Source organism: Hemiscyllium ocellatum, chromosome 43 (assembly GCF_020745735.1).
Source record: "Hemiscyllium ocellatum isolate sHemOce1 chromosome 43, sHemOce1.pat.X.cur, whole genome shotgun sequence".
Taxonomy (NCBI): Eukaryota; Metazoa; Chordata; class Chondrichthyes; order Orectolobiformes; family Hemiscylliidae; genus Hemiscyllium; species Hemiscyllium ocellatum.
Window position 1 is genome coordinate 30264049 of NC_083443.1, and position 18347 is coordinate 30282395.

The 18347-nt window shown below is 45.3% G+C and overlaps 1 protein-coding gene across 1 annotated transcript in view; it reads right to left on the bottom strand.

Annotated features, from left to right (window-relative positions):
* cdh23 (cadherin-related 23) overlaps positions 1-18347 on the bottom strand; it is a 674096-nt gene that overhangs the window by 315318 nt on the left and 340431 nt on the right. Inside the window, exon 25 of the mRNA XM_060854138.1 lies at positions 8848-8996. Within this exon, the coding sequence (XP_060710121.1) occupies positions 8848-8996 (149 nt within the window). The remainder of the gene's footprint in view (positions 1-8847; positions 8997-18347) is intronic.

The window sequence follows — 18347 nt, forward strand, 5'->3', positions numbered from 1 at the left end:
CAGTCTTCCGGCACCTCACCTGTCACTATTGATGATACAAATATCTCAGCAAGAGGCCCAGCAATCATTTATCTAGCTTCCCACAGAGTTCTCGGGTACACCTGATCAAGTCCTGGGGATTTATCCACCTTCAGCCGTTTCAAGACATCCAGCACTTCCTCCTCTGTAATCTGGACATATTGCAAGATGTCACCATCTATTTCGCTACAGTCTGTATCTTCCATATCCTGTTCCACAGTAAATACTAATACAAAATATTCATTTAGTATCTCCCCCTATTTCTGTGGCTCCACACAAAGGCTGCCTTGCTGATCTTTGAGGGGCCCTATTCTCTCCATAGTTACCCTTTTGTCCTTAATATATTTGTCAAAACCCTTTGGATTCGCCTTAATTCTATTTGCCAAAGCTATCTCATGTCCCCTTTTTTGCTCTCCCGATTTCCCTCTTAAGTATACTCCTACTTTTTTTATACTCTTCTAAGGATTCACTCGATCTATCCTGTCTATACCTGACATATTCTTCCTTCTTTTTCTTAACCAACCCCTCAATTTCTTTAGTCATCCAGCATTCCCTATACCTACCAGCCTTTCCTTTCACCCTGACAGGAATATACTTTCTCTGGATTCTTCCTATCTCATTTCTGAAGGCTTCCCATTTTCCAGCCGTCCCTTTACCTGTGACCATCTGCCTCCAATCAGCTTTCGAAAGTTCTTGCCTAATACCTTTCTCAAATTTAGAACTTCAACTTTTAGATCTGGTCTATCCTTTTCCATCACTATTTTAAAACGAATAGAATTATGGTCGCTGGCCCCAAAGTGCTCCCCCACTGACACCTCAGTCACCTGCCCTGCCTTACTTCCGAAGGGTAGGTCAAGTTTTGCACCTTCTCTAGTAGGTTCATCCACATACTGAATCAGAAAATTGTCTTGTACAAACTTAAGAAATTCCTCTCCACCGAAACCTTTAACATTATGGCAGTCCCAGTCGATGTTTGGAAAGTTAAAATCCCCTACCATAACTACCCTATTATTCTTACAGATAGCTGAGATCTCCTTACAAGTTTGTTTCTCAATTTCCCTCTGACTATTGGGGGGTCTATGATACAATGATTCTCATGTGTTGTCAAAGAGCTTCACAAAAGAAAATTACCTGCAGCTAACATTGTTAAGTAAACCAAAGTTATTAAATTAGAATTCCTGCTGTGTGGGAACAGGCCCTTCAGCACAACCAGTCCACACCAACCCTTCGAAGAGTAACCCACGCAGACCCATTTCCCCTAACAATGCACCTAACCTACACATCCCTGAACACTATGGGCAATTTAGCATGGCCAATTCACTTAACCTGCATATCTCCGGTAGCTGCATTCCTGATGAAGGGCTTTTGCCCGAAACGTCGATTTTCCTGCTCCTCGGATGCTGCCTGAACTGCTGTGCTTTTCCAGCACCACTCTAATCTGGACTCTGGTTTCCAGCATCTGCAGTCATTGTTTTTACCTGCATATCTCTGGACTGTGGGAGGAAACTGGAGCAATCCCATGGGGAAAATGCACAATCTCCACACAGAGTCACCCGAGGCTGGAATTGAACCTGGGTCCCTAGTGCTTTGAGGTAGCAGTGTTAACCAGTGAGCCAGCGTGCCACCCATTGGGCAGCTACGTTCCAACTAACAAAGATGAATGGCCAATTAATATGTTTTGGTCGTGTTTGTTCAGTGAAGAAGATTGGGCAGACGGCCAGGAGCTGTCCACTCTTCACATGGTCTTTTATACCTCTCCGGTAGTGACAATCACTCTGGCAGTGCAGCACTCATTCAGTAAAACACTGGAACATCAGCCTCTCTTAAATCCATTGCAGCAGCTTCAACCAACAATGCACTGATCAATAAGAGCGAGAGAGATACAATCACTGAGGTGTAGGGGTAGAGTCAGATTGAGAGACAGACACACTGAAAGACAGTGAAACCTATATGCCCGAGATCTTAGAGTAATGCATCTTTTGTTTGTCTGCAAGTGACTTTCATCCTTGAATCCAAGGGAGTAGGTGCAGGCTACCTTACTTGCATAGTGCTGAGACACACAGGAATTATGGTTAAAAAAATCTCACAACACCAGGTTATAGTCCAACAGGTTTATTTAGAATCATTAGCTTTCAAAGCGCTGCTTCTTCATCAACCACCTAATGAGGGAGCAGCACTCCGAAAGCTAGTGATTTCAAATAAACCTGTTGGACTATAACGTGGTGTTGTGTGATTTTTAACTTTGACCACCCCAGTCCGACACCGGCTCCTCCAAATCGGAATTACGGTGGTGCATTTCCTCGGAGTACAGTGTCTGGGTGGGTGGTGAGGCTCCTGAAGTGCAGTACACTTACGGCCTGACACACTCCGCTCAGGGCCCGTGTGTTTCTTTCCCAGATCCAGCCTCAGCTGCTTCTCTGCACGAGATGAAAGGAATGAAAATCTGAGAGGCATAGCTATTCTCTTCTTCTGCGCCCTTGGCCAAGCACGTACATTTCATTCTGTTTATTTAAACATCTGAACAGCCAGCCACTGAGTCATGGCCACGTTGAGTGTGCGGTGAAGAAATAGCTTCTGAGTTTGGGCTAATTAATGGCAACATACTGACTGAGCTGGCTTTGCTGAAGCATCGATGAGCAATTTGTTCCAAGCTCACTCTCCAGACTATGTGTCTCATGGAAAAGGATCTGCAGTTCAGAAATATAAAAAAGCTGCCTGCTCCAACAGAGATGAAAATGTGTTGCTGGAAAAGTGCAGCAGGTCAGGCAGCATCCAAGGAACAGGAAATTCGACGTTTCGGGCATAAGCCCTCCAACAGAGAGTCATGCAGCAGGGAGATAGACACTTCAGCCCAACTCGTTCATGCAGAACAGGTTTTCCAAAATAAACTAGTCCCATTTGCCTGATTTTGGCCCCTATCTCTCTAAATCTTTCCTATTCATATAGCAGCCCAACTGTCTTTTAAATGCTGTAATTGTCCCCACCTCTACCACTTCCTTTGCTGGTTCATTCCATAGATGCACCACCCTCTGTGTTTTCACATTTAAGCAAACTCTGTGGCACTGAACACAGAACATAGAACGTTACAGTGCAGTACAGGCCCTTCAGCCCTCGATGTTGCTCTGACCTGCCATACTAATCTGATGCCCATCTACCTGCACCGTTCCATTATTATCCATGTGTATGTCCAATGCGCATTTAAATGCCCTTAAGGGTTGCCAAGTCTACTGTTGTTGCAGACAGGCTGCTCCACGCCCTTACTCCTCTCTGAATAAAGAAACTACCCCTGATATCTGTCCTAAATCTATCACCCCTCAATTTAAAGCTATGTCCCCTCGTGTTAGCCTTCAGCATCCGAGGAAAAAGGCTCTCACTGTCCACTCTATCTAACTTCTGATTATCTTATATGTCTCAATCAATTCACCTGTCAATTTTCTTCTCTCCAACAACAACAGCCTCATGTCCCTTAGCCTTTCCTCTTAATACCGTCCCTCTATACCAGGCAAAATCCTGGCAAAACTCCTCTGAACCCTTTCCAAAGCTTCCACGTCCTCACTATAATGCGGTGACCAGAACAGTACGCAATACTCCAGGTGTGGCCTTACCAGTGTCTTGTGGAGCTGAAACATGACCTCATGGCTCCAAAACTCAATCCCCCTACCAATAAACGCCAACACACCATATGCCTTCTTAACAACCCTATCAACCTGGGTGGCAACTTTCAGGGATTTATGCACCTGGACACCAAGATCTCTCCGTTCACCTACACTGCCAAGAATTTTACCATTAGCCCGGTACACTGCATTCCTATTACTTCTTCCAAAGTGAACTACCTCACATTTTTCCGCATTAAATTCCATTTGCCACTTCGCAGCCCAGCTCTGCATCCTATCTATGTCCCTCTGTAACCCACAATATCATTCGGCACAATCCACAACTCTGCCTACCTTAATGTCATCTGTAAATTTGCTAACCCATCCTTCCATGCCCACCTCCAGATCATTTATAAAAATGACAAACAGCAGTGGCCTCAAAACAGATCCTTGCGGCACACCACTGGTAACTGAGCTCCAGGATGAACATTTCCCATCAACCACCACCCTCTGTCTTCTTTCAGTGAGCCAATTTCTGATCCAAACCGTTAAATCACTTTCAAGCCTGAAAGCCCTAAATCTATCACCCTTCAATTTAAAGCTATGTCCCCTGTGTTAGCCTTCACCATGCGAGGAAAAAGGCTCTCACTGTCCACCCTATCTAACCCACTGATTATCTTATATGTGTCAATTAAGTCACCTCTCAACCTTCTTCTCTCCAACGAAAACAGCCTCAGTTCCCTCAGCCTTTCCTTGTTTTGTGCAATAGCCTACCATATGGAACCTTATCAAATGCCTTACTGAAGTCTAAATACACCACATCAACTGCCTTACCTTCATTCACCTGTTTTGTTGCCTTCTTGATGAACTCAGTAAGGTTAGTGAGACATGACCTACCCTTCAAAAAACTGTGTTGACTATCTCGAATCAAAGTATTCCTTTCCAAATGATTATAAAGCCTATCTATCTCTTACAACCTTTTCCAACACCTTACCCACAACTGAAGTAAGGTTCACTGGTCTATAATCACCAGGGTTGTCCTGACTCCTCTTCTTAAACAAGGGAACAACATTTGCTATCCTCCAGTCTTCTGGCACTACTCCTGCCGATAATGATGACATAAAGATCAAAGCCAAAGGCTCTGCAATCTCCTTCCTGGTTTCCCAAGACAATCCGAGGATAAATCCCATCTGGCCCCAGGATCTTATCTATTTTCAGATCTTCCAAAATTGCTAAAACCTCCGCTTTATCAACCTCAATCCCATCTAATCTAGCTGCTTGTATTTCTGTATTCTCACTAACGTTGCCCTTTTCCAATGTGAATACTGATGAAAAATATTCATTAAGCACTTCCTCATGTTCTCAGATTCCACACAGGACTTTCTACTACGGACTTTGATTGGTCCTAATCTTACTCTCATCATTCTTTTATTCCTGATATACCTTAGGGTTTTCCTTGATCCTATCCGTCAACAGCTTCTCATGTCCCCTCCTGGCTCTTCTTATCCCTCTCTTCAGATCTTTTCTTGCTAACTTATAACTCGCAAGTCCCCTCTCTGAGCCTTCATACCGCATCCTCACATAAGCCTTCCTCTTGACAAGAGCTTCAATATCTTTAGAAAACCATGGCTCCCTCTCTCGTCAACCACCTCCCTGCCTGACAGGTATATACTTATCAAGGACCCTCAGTATCTGTTCCTTGAACCAACTCCACATTTCAAGTGTGTACATCCCCCGCAGTTTCCTTGCTCATCTATTCATCCTAACTCTTACCTAATCACATCATAATTGCCTTTCCCCCAGTTATACCTCTTTCCCTGCAGTATATACCTCTCCCTGCCCATTGCTATTGTAAACAAAATCGAATTATGGTCACTATCACCAAAGTGGGTAAAAACAAGGACTGCAGATGCTGGAAACCAGAGTCTAGATTAGAATGGTGCTGGAAAAGCACAGCAGGTCAGGCAGCCGGATGCTGCCTGACCTGCTGTGCTTTTCCAGCACCACTCTAATCTAGACTATCGCCAAAGTGCCCACCTCCCTCCAAATCTAATACCTGTTTGAATTCATTCCCCGGTACCAAATCCAATATGGCATCACCCCTTGTTGGCTTGTCTACATACTGTGTTAGAAAACCCTCCTGCACATAGAACATAGAACAGTACAGCACAGAACAGGCCCTTCAGCCCACGATGCTGTGCCGAGAACCTTTGGCTGTTCTCCCTCCCCCTTAAGAATCCTGTAGACTTGATATGAGACATCCCCGACACTGGCACCTGGGAGGCAACATACCATCCGTAAGTCTTGTTCGCAACAACAGAACCTCCTGTCTGTTCCTGTAATCATTGAATCTCCTGTTGTCCCCCCACTTTCCCGCTGAACCATAGAGATTGACCAAAACTGACCATCTAAACTACTTGAACTATAGCATTCCCTGTCAATGTTGGGGAAGTTAAGGTGCCCCATAACAACTTCCTGTTACTCTTGTTCCAACGGAGAATCATTGTTGCTATCCTTTCCTCTACATCCCTGGAACAATTCAGAGGCCTATAGAAAACTCCCAACAGGGTGGCCTCTCCTTTCCTGTTTCTAACCTCAGCTGAAACTACCTCAGTGGATGAGTCCTCTGCTGTAGCAGCTGCTGTAATACTACCCCTGATTAACAATGCCACACCCCCGCCTCTTTTACCATCTTCCCTGTTCTTGCTGAAACATCTAAATCCCGGAATCTGCAACAACCATATATGTCCCTGCTCTATCAATGTCTCTGAAATGGCCACAACATTGAGATCCCAGGTACCAACCCATGCTGCAGGTTCACCCACCTTATTCCAATGCTCCTGGCATTGAAGCAAACACATTTCAAACCAATATCGTGATTGCTGGTGCCCCCTCGTGACCTTGTAACTCTATCCCTGACCTCACTACCCTCAACCTCCTGTACACTAAAACTACAATTCAGGTTGCCATTCCCCTGCTTAGTTTAAATCCCCCTGAAGTGCAGTAGCAAATTTCCCCACCTGGATATTGGTACCCCTCTGGTTTGGGTGAAGACCATCCTGTTTGTAGAGGTCCCACCTTCCCCAGAAAGAGCTCTAATTATCCAAGAATCCAAACCCCTCCCTCCTGCACCATCCCTGCAGCCACATGTCCAGTTCCACTCTCTCCCTGTTCCTCACTTCACTAGCACGTGGCGCGGGAAACAAACCAGAGATAACAACTCTGATTGTTCTAGCTCTAAGCTTCCACCTTAGCTTCCTGAATTTCTGCCTTCCCAGTTTCCTTCCTACCGATATTGTTGGTGCCTATGTGAACCATGACTTTAGCCTGCTCCCCGTCCCTCTCAAGGATCCCCAAAACGATCCAAGACATCACGAACCCTGGCACCTGGGAGGAACACACCAACCGTGAATGTCTCTTGTTCCCACAGAACCTCCTGTCTGTCCCCCTAATGATGGAGTCCACAATGACTAACGCTCTGCTCCTCTTCCCCCTGCCCCTCTGATCAGCAGGGACAGACTCTGTGCCAGAGACCTGTGCCCTGTGGCTTACTCCTGGTAAGTCGCTCCCCCCCAACAGTATCCAAAACAGTATACTTGTTGTTGAGGGGAACCACCACGAGAGATCCCTGCACTGCCTGCCGGTTCCCTTTCTTACCCCTGACAGTAACCCATCTACCTTCTTCACATGGCTGTGGAGTAACTACCTCCCTGTAACTCCTCTCAATAATCCCCTCTGCCTCCTGAATGATCTGAAGTTCATCCAGCTCCAGCTCCAGTTCCCTAACGCGGTTCTCAAGGAGTTAGAGTTGGGCGCACTTCCCACAAATAGAGTCAGCAGGGACACGAGAGGTGACCCTCAGCTCCCACATACTGAAGGAGGAACATTCAACTGCCCTAGCCTCCATTCCTGCTTTTCTAAATTCCTAAACAGACTGCCGAAAAAAACCATGAAACATGAAAAAAAAGACACTTGCCACCTTACCAATTTATACACAGTATGTTTTTTTTTGGTTAGAGGAGGAGGATGGGTGGGAGTCACTACTCGAGCAATGTTTCGGGTAAAGCAACTGACCAAATGTGACCTCGTGACCCCTCTGAGTGTGTCCAGGAACTGGAGAAAAACTGGAACCAGAAGAAATTTAAACCGTATATTCACGTATCCTGACAGGCTCTGTTGCTCCCTGGAGACCTTGTGGCCTCTCCAAATGCATCCAGGAACTGATCTTGTCATGGAATGAAATCTAATACCTTTTTTTTGGCTTGGGGTTGTCACAAAAGCTTACTAAGATTTTGGTAGCTGTCAGCCATTATTGCGGGACCACGTATGTGGACCCTCGTGGAGGAAGATCTACTCCACTCTCCTTTTCATTGTGACTTATTAGAGGAGAACATAGGTGGGGGGAGGGGGGGGGAGGAACTTTAGGGAGAGAATTATAGAGTTTGGGACCAAGAGTTGGCTGTCCACCAAAGGTTGGCCGTAGGTAAGACCATTAAAGTGCAGTGGGTGGTGGAGTGTACAAGAGATGGGAATTGGAACAGCAGAGACTCCAGAGCACTATGGACAGCAAGGTGTAACTGAGATCCCAGAGTCATAGAGATCTACAGCACAGACCAAAGACAACCACATAACTATTCTAATGTTGAAAAGGAGAAGTTAGCCCGAAGTTATGCTGACTCTCCTGCTCCACAGAGGCTGCCTGACCTGCTGTGCTTTTCCAGCACCTCACTTTTTGACTCTGATCTCCAACATCTGCAGTCCTCACTTTCTCATAATTGTTCTAATCCCATTTTCCAGCACTTAGCCCATAAGTGGTATCACATTGTATACTCTTAAATGTTAGGAGAGGCTTGTGCTTTTCCACTCCTCCAGACACTGAGATCCTCATTCTCACCACCCTCTGGATAAAACCATTTTTCCTCACATCCCTTGAGACCTCCTCACCCTTACCTGAAATCTATGCCCCCGATCTCTCCAACAAGGGGAGCGTTCCTTGCCATTTATCCTATCTATGCCCCTCATAATTTTATACTTCTCAATCATTTTCCACCCCCCCAACCCCCCCAAGTCTCCTCTGCTCCAAAGAAACCAACCTCGGTTTATCTACTCTCTCCTCAGAACTGAAACTGTCCAGCCCAGGCAACTTTCTGGGAAATCTCATCAACCGGGAATCAAGCAGCACCCAACTCAGCTCCAGTGACTTGGGACATTGTCGACAGCGTCCAATGCAACGTACCTTCACCACACTGCCCGATGCTGTGATGTTCTCCAGGACACTTGCCTCAAAGGTGTTCTGCAGGAAGATGGGTCGATTGTCATTCACATCTAACACCGTGATGTACACAGTCGCTGTCCCAGTCTTCCTACTTCCTGCAGGCCCATTATCTGCACAAAGACCACAGCAGATCATTAACTCTCCCAAATGCACTAAAAGGCAGTTCTTTCAGCTTCAGCAAGTATAACTACCGTAAAATTGCAAACCCACTCTTTATAAACGTGTCTACTATTTTTATTCAGGTGGAAGATCCCTCCCTGCTCCTCTCCAGGGATGAGAAACCTCGGGTATAAAGATGGGTCAGAGACATTGGGGCTGTTTAATGGAGAAGAGAAGGCGCAGGGGAGATTTAATAGCTTTCAAAGTCACGAGTGGTTTGGACAGGGCAGACGGGGAGAAATTGTGCCCACTTGTAGGAGGATTGAGAATGAGAGAACACAGGTCTAAGGTAACTTTCAAAAGAAATGCAACATGAGACAAAAACATTTCCACACAACGAGTGGTTAGGGTCTGGAATGCACTGATTGCTTTTTTATTCATTCATGGGACGAGGATGTCACTGGCTAAGCCAACATTGCTTGCCCAGTTAAGGGTCAACCACATTGCTGTAGGTCTGGAGTCACATGTAGGCCAGCAGACTTCCTTCTCTGAAGGACATTAATGAATCAGATGGGTTTTTTCCAACAATGGATTCACTATCATCATTAGACTCTTTATTCCAGATTTTGCTGAGTTCAAACTACACCATCTGCTGTGGTGGGATTTGAAACTGGGATCCCCAGACTATTACATGGGTCTCTGATTAACAGCCGAGCGATAACACCACTTGGCCACTGCCGCCCCCGCCGTGTAGCAGGTGCTATTGAAGCATTCAAGAGGATGATCATTTACAGAAATAATTTGCAGGGTTACGAGAAAAAGGCAAGGGAATGGCACTGAGTCATTCACATAGCTGGGCCAGGAGCATCGCCTGCTGCACTGTAACAAATCTGTAACTCACCAAGACCAACGCACTAAAAATTCATCCATTGCTCCTGATAAGGTCTCAACTTTATTGGGAAGACAAAGTGCAGACTGTGGTGGGATGGGGGGGAGAGAGAGGAGGGGTGGAGTGGTGATAATTTCTCTTGATACTTGTGTTCAGTTTGCAAATGTGACTCTTGTAGCATGAAGTGTGAACAGCTGGTACACAAATGCCAAGAGTGAATCAACGGTGATGTCAGTTCAAATGGGAATGGAATCTGTGGGAAGCACGTTCTCAGGATGGACTCTCCTCTACACTGGGGAGACCAGACGCCTCTTCGCAGAGCGCTTTAGGGAACATCTCCGGGACACCTACACCAATCAACCTCACCGCCCCGTGGCCAACATTTCAACTCCCCCTCCCACTCTGCCGAGGGCATGCAGGTCCTAGGCCTCCTCCACCGCCGCTTCCTCACCACCCAATGAATGGAGGAGAACGCCTCATCTTCTGCCTCGGAACACTTCACTCTAAGGGCCTTAATGTGGACTTCACCAGTTCCCTTATTTCCCCTTCCCCCACCTCACCCCAGCTCAGCACCGCCCTCATGACCTATCCTACCTGCCAATCTCCCTTCCCACCTATCCACTCCACCCTCCTCTCTGACCTATCACCTTCATCCCCATCTCCATCCACCCACTGGGTACTCTTTGCTACCTTACCCTATCCTCCTCTCTGACCTATCACCTTCATCCCAACCCGCATCCACCCATTGTACTCTTTGCTACCTTCCCCCACCCTCCTCTCTGACCTATCACCTCCATCCCCACCCCATTCACCTACTGTACTCTTTGCTACCTTCTACCCGCGCCCCCTCCCCCCACCACCATTGATCTCTCCACTCTGGAGGCTCCCTGCCTTCATTCCTGATGAAGGGCTTTTGCCCAAAAAGTCAATTTTCCTGCTCCTCGGATGCTGCCTGACCTGCTGTGCTTTTCCAGCACCACTCTAATCTAGACTCTGTTACAGTCCAACTCTATAAGCAGTACGGACAATATATCCACATCAGTTGTCACTAACAGAGCTCTCGTTCTTTAAGAATGGCACAGAGTCCAGTTGAGGTATTAGTACAGTGCTTAGCTTTCAGACACAAGCCAGTTTTATTCTCTAAAATACAACAGAAAGTGCTGGAGAAACTCAACAGGTCCTGCCAGTCTTTGTGGAGAAAGAGACAGAGTTAGCGTTTTGAGATCAATACAGCTCTTCGTCGTTCCTGATGGGGAGCGGAAAAGTGAGGGTTTTATCCTGTAGAGGATGGGGAGAAGGAGCAAATAAATTGAACAGATGTCAGAGGCACCCCAGAGTGATAGGCAAGGGGGTGAGAGCTGGGACGAAGGGTTGTTCACGGCAGTAGAGAAGCGATGTAAATGCTAATGGTAGGTGTTAGGAGCAGAAAATAGGTCAACTCCTAATGAGAGAAATAAAGGCAAAGTACTGCAGGTACTGGAAATCTGAAACAAAATGCAAAATAGAGACTCGGCAGCTCTGGCAATGTACCTGCTCACAGGCGCTGCCTGGCTTCGTGACTCTCTCCAGCAGTTTCTTTTAGAGTTATAGAGTCATAGAACTCTACAACACGGAAACAGACCCTTCAGTCCAACTCATCCATGCCAACCAGAAGTCCTCACCTAATCTAGTCCCATTAGCAGGCACTTGGACCATATCCCTCTAACCCTTCCTATACATATACCCATCCAGATGCCTTTTAATTGCTGCAATTGTACCAGCCTCCACCACTTCCACTTCCTCTGGCAGCTCATTCCATACATGTACCACCCTCTGTGTGAAAAAGTTGCCTCTTAGGTCACTTCTACATTTCTACCCTCTCATCCTAAACCTATGCCCACTAGTTCTGGACCTTGCTTATTTATCCTATCCATGCCCCTCATGATTTTATAAACTTCTAAAAGGTCACCCCTCAGCATTCGACACTCCAGGGAAAATAGCCCTATCCAATTCAGCCTCTCCCTATATCTCAAATCCTCCAATCCAGGCAACATCCTTGTAAGTTTTTTCTGAACCCTTTCAGGTTTCACAACATCCTTCCGAAAAGAAGGAGACCAGACTTCCACACAATATTCCAAAAGTGGCCTAACTAATGCCCTGAACAGCTGCAACGTGACCTCCCAACTCCTGTACTCAATACTTGAACCAACAAAGGAAAACATAGCAAATGCCTTCTTCACTATCCTATCATCCTGTGACTCTACTTTCGAGGAACTATAAGTCTGCACACCAAGTCTCTTTGATCAGCAACAATCCCCAGGACCTTACCGTTCAGTGTATATGTCCTGCTCTGATTTGCTTTTCCAAAACATAGCACCTCGCATTTATCTAAATTAAACTCCATCTGCCACTCCTCAGCCCTTTGACCCATCTGATCAAGATCCCGTTGTAACCTTGCTTGCTGTCTACTACACCTCCAATTTTGGTGTCATCTGCAAGCTTACTAACTATACCTCTTATGCTCACACCCAAATCATTTATATAATCAATGAAAAGTATTGGACCCAACACCAACCCTTGTGGCAACTCCACTGGTCAGAGGCCTCCAATCTGAAAATCAACCCTCCACTACAACCCTCTGTCTTCTACCTTCGAGCCAGTTCTATATCCAAATAGCTAGTTCTCCCTGTATTCCATGAGATCTAACTTTGCTTACCAGTCTCCCATGTGGATCTTTGACGAACACCTTACTGAAGTCCATATAGATCACGTCTACCACTCTGCCCTCATCAATCCTCTTTGTTACTTCTTCAAAAGAGTCAATCAGGTTCATAAGACGTGATTTTTTTCTGCTGTGAAAAAACTATGCTGGGGTGGTGAATGTTTGAAACAAATGGATGCTGGACCATTGTTAATTTTAAATCTGAGATAAATAATCCTTGAAAGTCGCCACCCAGGTTTATAGGGTTGTTAAGAAGGCATACAGTGTTCTAGCTTTTACTGGTAGACAGATTGAGTTTTGGAACCATGAGGTCATGCTGCAGCTGTACAAAACTCTGGTGCGGCCGCACTCGGAGTACTGCGTACAGTTCTGCTTACCATGTCATAGGGAGGATGAGGAAACTTTGGAAAGGGTTCAGAGGGATTTACTAGGATATTGCCTGGTCTTCTGTGTGAGAGAAGGTCTTCTGAGGAAAGGCTGAGGGACCTGAGGCTGTTTTCGTTAGAGAGAAGGAGGTTGAGAGGTGACTTAATTGAGACATATAAGTTAATCAGAGGGTTAAAGTGGGTGGACAGTGAGATCCTTTTTCCTTGAATGGCGATGGTTAGCACGAGGGGGCATAGCTTTAAATTGAGGGGTAATAGATATAGGACAGATGTCAGAGGCAATTCCTTTACTCAGAGAGTAGTGAGGGCATGGAACGCACTGCCTACAATAGTAGTAGACTCGTCAACTTGAAGGACATTTAAATGGTCATTGGATAAACATATGGATGATAATGGAATAGTGTAGGTTAGATGGGCTTCAGATTGGTTCCAAAGGTTGGCACAACATTGAGGGCCGAAGGGCCTATACTGCATTGTAATGTTCTATGTTTTTTCTATGTTCTATAAATTCTTACTAAGAAAAGGTATTAAGGGATATGGGCTGAGGGCAGTTATAAGAAGTGAGGCTACAGATCAACCATGATTTCATTGAATGGCAGAACAGACTCGAGGGGCTGAATGGCCTCCTCCTGCTCCAATATTCCTACTTTGACTCTCGATCCTACTCATTTACTGATCCCTCTGTTCTCTTGCAATCTTCTCTCAAAGCTCAATGGAAGCCTTTGGAATCATTGTCCATTTTTTGATGAGGGAACTTTCCAACGTTCTGAACTTGATGATGATTTGAATAATCTTGCATCAGAACGACTGTTCCCATTTGTTCAGACAACTGCAGCTGTGATTCTGCCATTGCCAATCACCCTCCTCCAGAAAATTCTCTTTCTTTTTTATCAAACATTCCCCATCATACTGTCTTGCATCATTGTCTCGTGACATTCACATCTCTCCTTCCCTGCCACTGTATTTGCTTAAAACCTGTCACCTCTCAAACTCCTTCACAGTTCTGATGAGATGTCATTAACCTGAAAGATTAACTCTGTTTTGCTCTCCATAGGTTCTGCCAAGCCAGTACATCAGAGTTCCTGCATCTGCAGTACATGAATCTGGATAAAAGTACAGCACATCATTGAGAGTAAATGTGACCTCTCTACTCTTGAGCTTTGATCATTACATAATCACCTCTTCCATTCTCACTGTCTCACTTTGGCTGCACTCTTGAACAATAACTCCCCACGTGGAATGAAATCCAAGAGATTTAGATGCAGCCCTCATGACGATTCTTACTTTCCAATGAGATTTCGTTAACACCGACCAGGCATTCGGCCAGAAATGGCTGAACTGACATCGCTTCAATGATGTGAATCAGTTAGGCTAAACAGGCCCACAATATATTTCCTTTATTCTCCTGTCGGGTGTGGACATCAATGGCAAGGCCAGTATCAGGCCCATCCCCTGCTGTCCTTGAAAGGGAATGGCTTACCAGCCCATTTCAGAGAGCAGTTTAGGCTCCCAACACACACACACACACACACACACACACACACACACACACACACACATACACATAGACACAGACACAAACACACACCCACAAACAGACACACCTACCCACATACAGACACACACTCACACCCTCACAGACACACACCCACACACAGACACAGACACACGCACACACACTCACAACCACACCCACACACACACACACACACACACACACATACACATAGACACAGACACAAACACACACCCACAAACAGACACACCTACCCACATACAGACACACACTCACACCCTCACAGACACACACCCACACACAGACACAGACACACGCACACACACTCACAACCACACCCACACACACACACACACGGACACACACACACCCACACGGACACACACACACACGGACACACACACACACACACACACACACACACACACACAAAATGGACCTGGAATCATATGTCAGTCAGACCTGGCAAGAATGGCAGATTTCCTTCCCCAATGATTCTGTCACACAAATTCAGGGTGGTCTAATTTGCCTGAGGTTCACTGGCCTTTGTGACAATACTATGGCTTTAAGTGATAAATTTTGTCCTGGTTCTTTTATGGGGAGAGGTTCAGACAGAGTTGCTGAATGACCTGTGTCCAGACCAACAAAGTAAACAGCTTGCAAAGCCTTTGGGTTTTTTTAAAGTTATAACAATAGAGGATACCTGAAAGGGTGGGTCAAACTCCCATGGAACTAGGATTTTAGTTTAACCTTCAGTAGGTGTTGGGGTTTGGAAGCTGCTACACATCTCTCCCTGCTGCAGCAAAATGCTTGAGTTCTTTCTCTGAGTTTTCCCTTGATGCACTTTCCTCTTGGATTGGAGAATTGCATGTGAGACAATCTATTTTATTGAATTTGCCAAGGGTGAATTGCATCTATTGTTCAATAATTCATTATTCTGTAAGGTTTTCCAATAGAGTTACGTTACTCCAATTCTTGCTTTTGTTTCTACCTGAACTATAGTGTGTTTTGCTTCAAGCCTAGTAGTTTACCCAGTTGAATTGCACCCAGAGACAATGCCTTACATCTGCTTTTATAAAGATAAGAAAAGTTGAGGTCTAGGCTATCTTCTTAATATATTTTGAGGGGGTTTAGTCTGGTCCATAAGACCTTTAAATGGGGCCAGCAAGGAGATGGCAGTGACCATGAAATACCTACTGTTCAATCCCAGCTCAAACACAGTGAGTTCTCTGGGTGAAAAGTCTCAGTACTCCATAGCCAGCAGTAGGAATGGTTGCAGAAAGTTCTTGCGAAGGGGTTAGAATCAGTGTTCCGGACACTCATACTCAGAATGAAATTATGAGGGAGGAAAGCAATGGAGTAAATGATTTATTGTGCACAGTTAAAATGTGGAATTATCAATCATAAGCCATGTTGAAACAGAAGAGTGAGGCAGGAATTTTGAAGAGCATGGGGATTGAGCAGGAGATAATGATTAAATCAGGTCGAGATAAACAATGCCACTAATGTACTTCACTAAAATTACTGTTACTGCATTAGAATGACAGAGATGAAGAGGAGCTTTTTCTCTTTGAGAGTGGTGTATCTGTAGTATTTAGGGGTAGGTCAGGGCTGGGTCATTAAGTATATTCAAGGCTGAGTCTGAAACTAAGACATTTCTTTAAAATCAGGAACAGAATCACGGGTCCCTTGTGAAAGGGCAGGAAATTGGAGTCGAGGATTATCAGATCAGCAGGATCTCATTGAATGGCAAAGCAGACTAAAAGGGCTGAATGGTCTATTTCTGCCCCTTTCGGGCTCCAAAACATTTGAAGTACTGGTGGTACTCTCGAGGTAGGTGAAGTAAGGACAGTTCATCAGAAAAATTCAAAAGAAAACCCCAGCCTCCAGCACAAATTGATGAACACTTAACTTTTATTACATCATGCCAAATCACTGTGGGTTGATTCTGGAAGTTGCTCTTCAAAGAATCATCTGAAGAAGTCTTTGTTTTATATTTGTCACAATGCCAAGTACAGGCTGTGAGTTGCTTTCTTCTGTTTCTAGCCCTGCAATCTACTGCCTGACACTGCCCTCAGACCATATCAACCTCAAATAGGATTCGGTCATAGCCTTGTGGTATTGTCACTGTCTAGTCATCTCGAAACCCAGTAATGTTCTGGGGACCCAGGTTCAAAACTCACCAAGACAGAGAGTGGAATGTGAATTCAACGAACATCTGGAATTAAAAGTTGAATGATGAACGTGTCACCATTGTCACTGGTTGTAAACATCTCTGTGGTTCACCCATTCCAGTTAGGAAAGAAATGCACATGAAACTGAACAGCAATGTAGTCAACTGACCTTTCTGAAGAAAGTCCACTGGACCTGAAATGTTAACTCTACTTTTTCTCCACAGATACTGCCAGCCCCGCTTAGTCTCTCCAGCAGTTTCTGTTTGTGCTTCTGATTTCCAGCATCCACAGTTCTTTGATTTTTGCTTGCCATATGAAATGGCCTAGCAGGACACTCAGTTGTATCAACCACGAGAAAGTCTTAAAGTGGGACAGGAACTGGATGGGCCACTTGGCATTGACTAAGTCAAAATGACATCGGCAAACTCAGTCCTGTCAACCCTGCAACCCTATCAACTCCTCCTGACCAATGCCTGGGGAACAGTGCCAAAATTAGGAGAGCTGTTTCACAGTCCTGTCAAGGGGCAGCCTGATACAATCATACTCACAGAATCATACCTTACAGACAATGTCCCCGACAACACTATCACCATCCCTAGATATGACCTGTTCCACTGGCAGGACCGACTCAGCAGAGGTGGCAGAACAGTGGTACACAGTCAGGAGGGAGTTGCCTTGGGAGTCCTTGACATTGGCTGCAGACCAGTAAGGTGGCACGGTGGCTCAGTGGTTAGCACTGCTGCCTCACAGTGCCAGGGACCTGGGTTTGATTCCCGCCTCAGGCAACTACCTTTGTGGAGTTTGTACATTCTCCCAGTGTCTGCGTGGGTTTCCTCTGGGTGCGCTGGTTTCCTCCCATAATTGAAAGATGTTAAGGCTAGGTGAATTGGCTGTGCTAAATTGCCCACAGTGTTAGGTGCATTAGTCAGAGGGAAATGGGTTGGTGTGAACGTGCAGGACCGAATGGCCTATTTCCACGCTGTAGGGGATGTAATCTAATCTAAGTCTAAATCTCACCAAACCCATCAAGTGAATTATCTCCAAATCCCTGGAGGAAATGTATTCTTACATCTAATCCAGTCAGGACTTCTGGGAACTGAACATAAAAGCTATCTAAGCTTTCGGTTTCTCCCTCAAACAAAAGAAATATTAATTCTTGATTCTTCCAACCAAAAGCAAGCTAATGCTCCTCAATGTTTACTCTGTCTGCCTCCTCCATTGCAAACAAATTCTCATTTTCACCCTGGGAACTCTCTCACACATATTAGTTTAAAATAAAAATGGCTCCAGAAATACTGACAAGTTAATCATTTAACCCTCTCATACACAATAGCCATATGCCACTAGTTCAACATCTAAACCCTAAAATAAATGATAATAAATCACACGTTGCAGAACAGTGAACAGGGAAAAAAAAACTTTCTTGCTATAGGAAGGATGTTGTGAAACTGAAAAGGGTTCAGAAAAGATTTACAAGGATATTGTCAGGATTGGAGGGTTTAAGCTACAGGGAGAAGCTGAATAGGCTTGGAGTTATTTTCCCTGGAGTTTTGGAGGCTGAGGGGTGACCTTATAGAAGATCTTTATAAGATAATAAGGGCATGGATAGGGTGAATAGCGAAGCTTTTATCCCCAGGGTACAGGAGGCCAAAACTAGAGGGCACAGGCTCAAGGTGACAGGCAAAGATTTACAAAG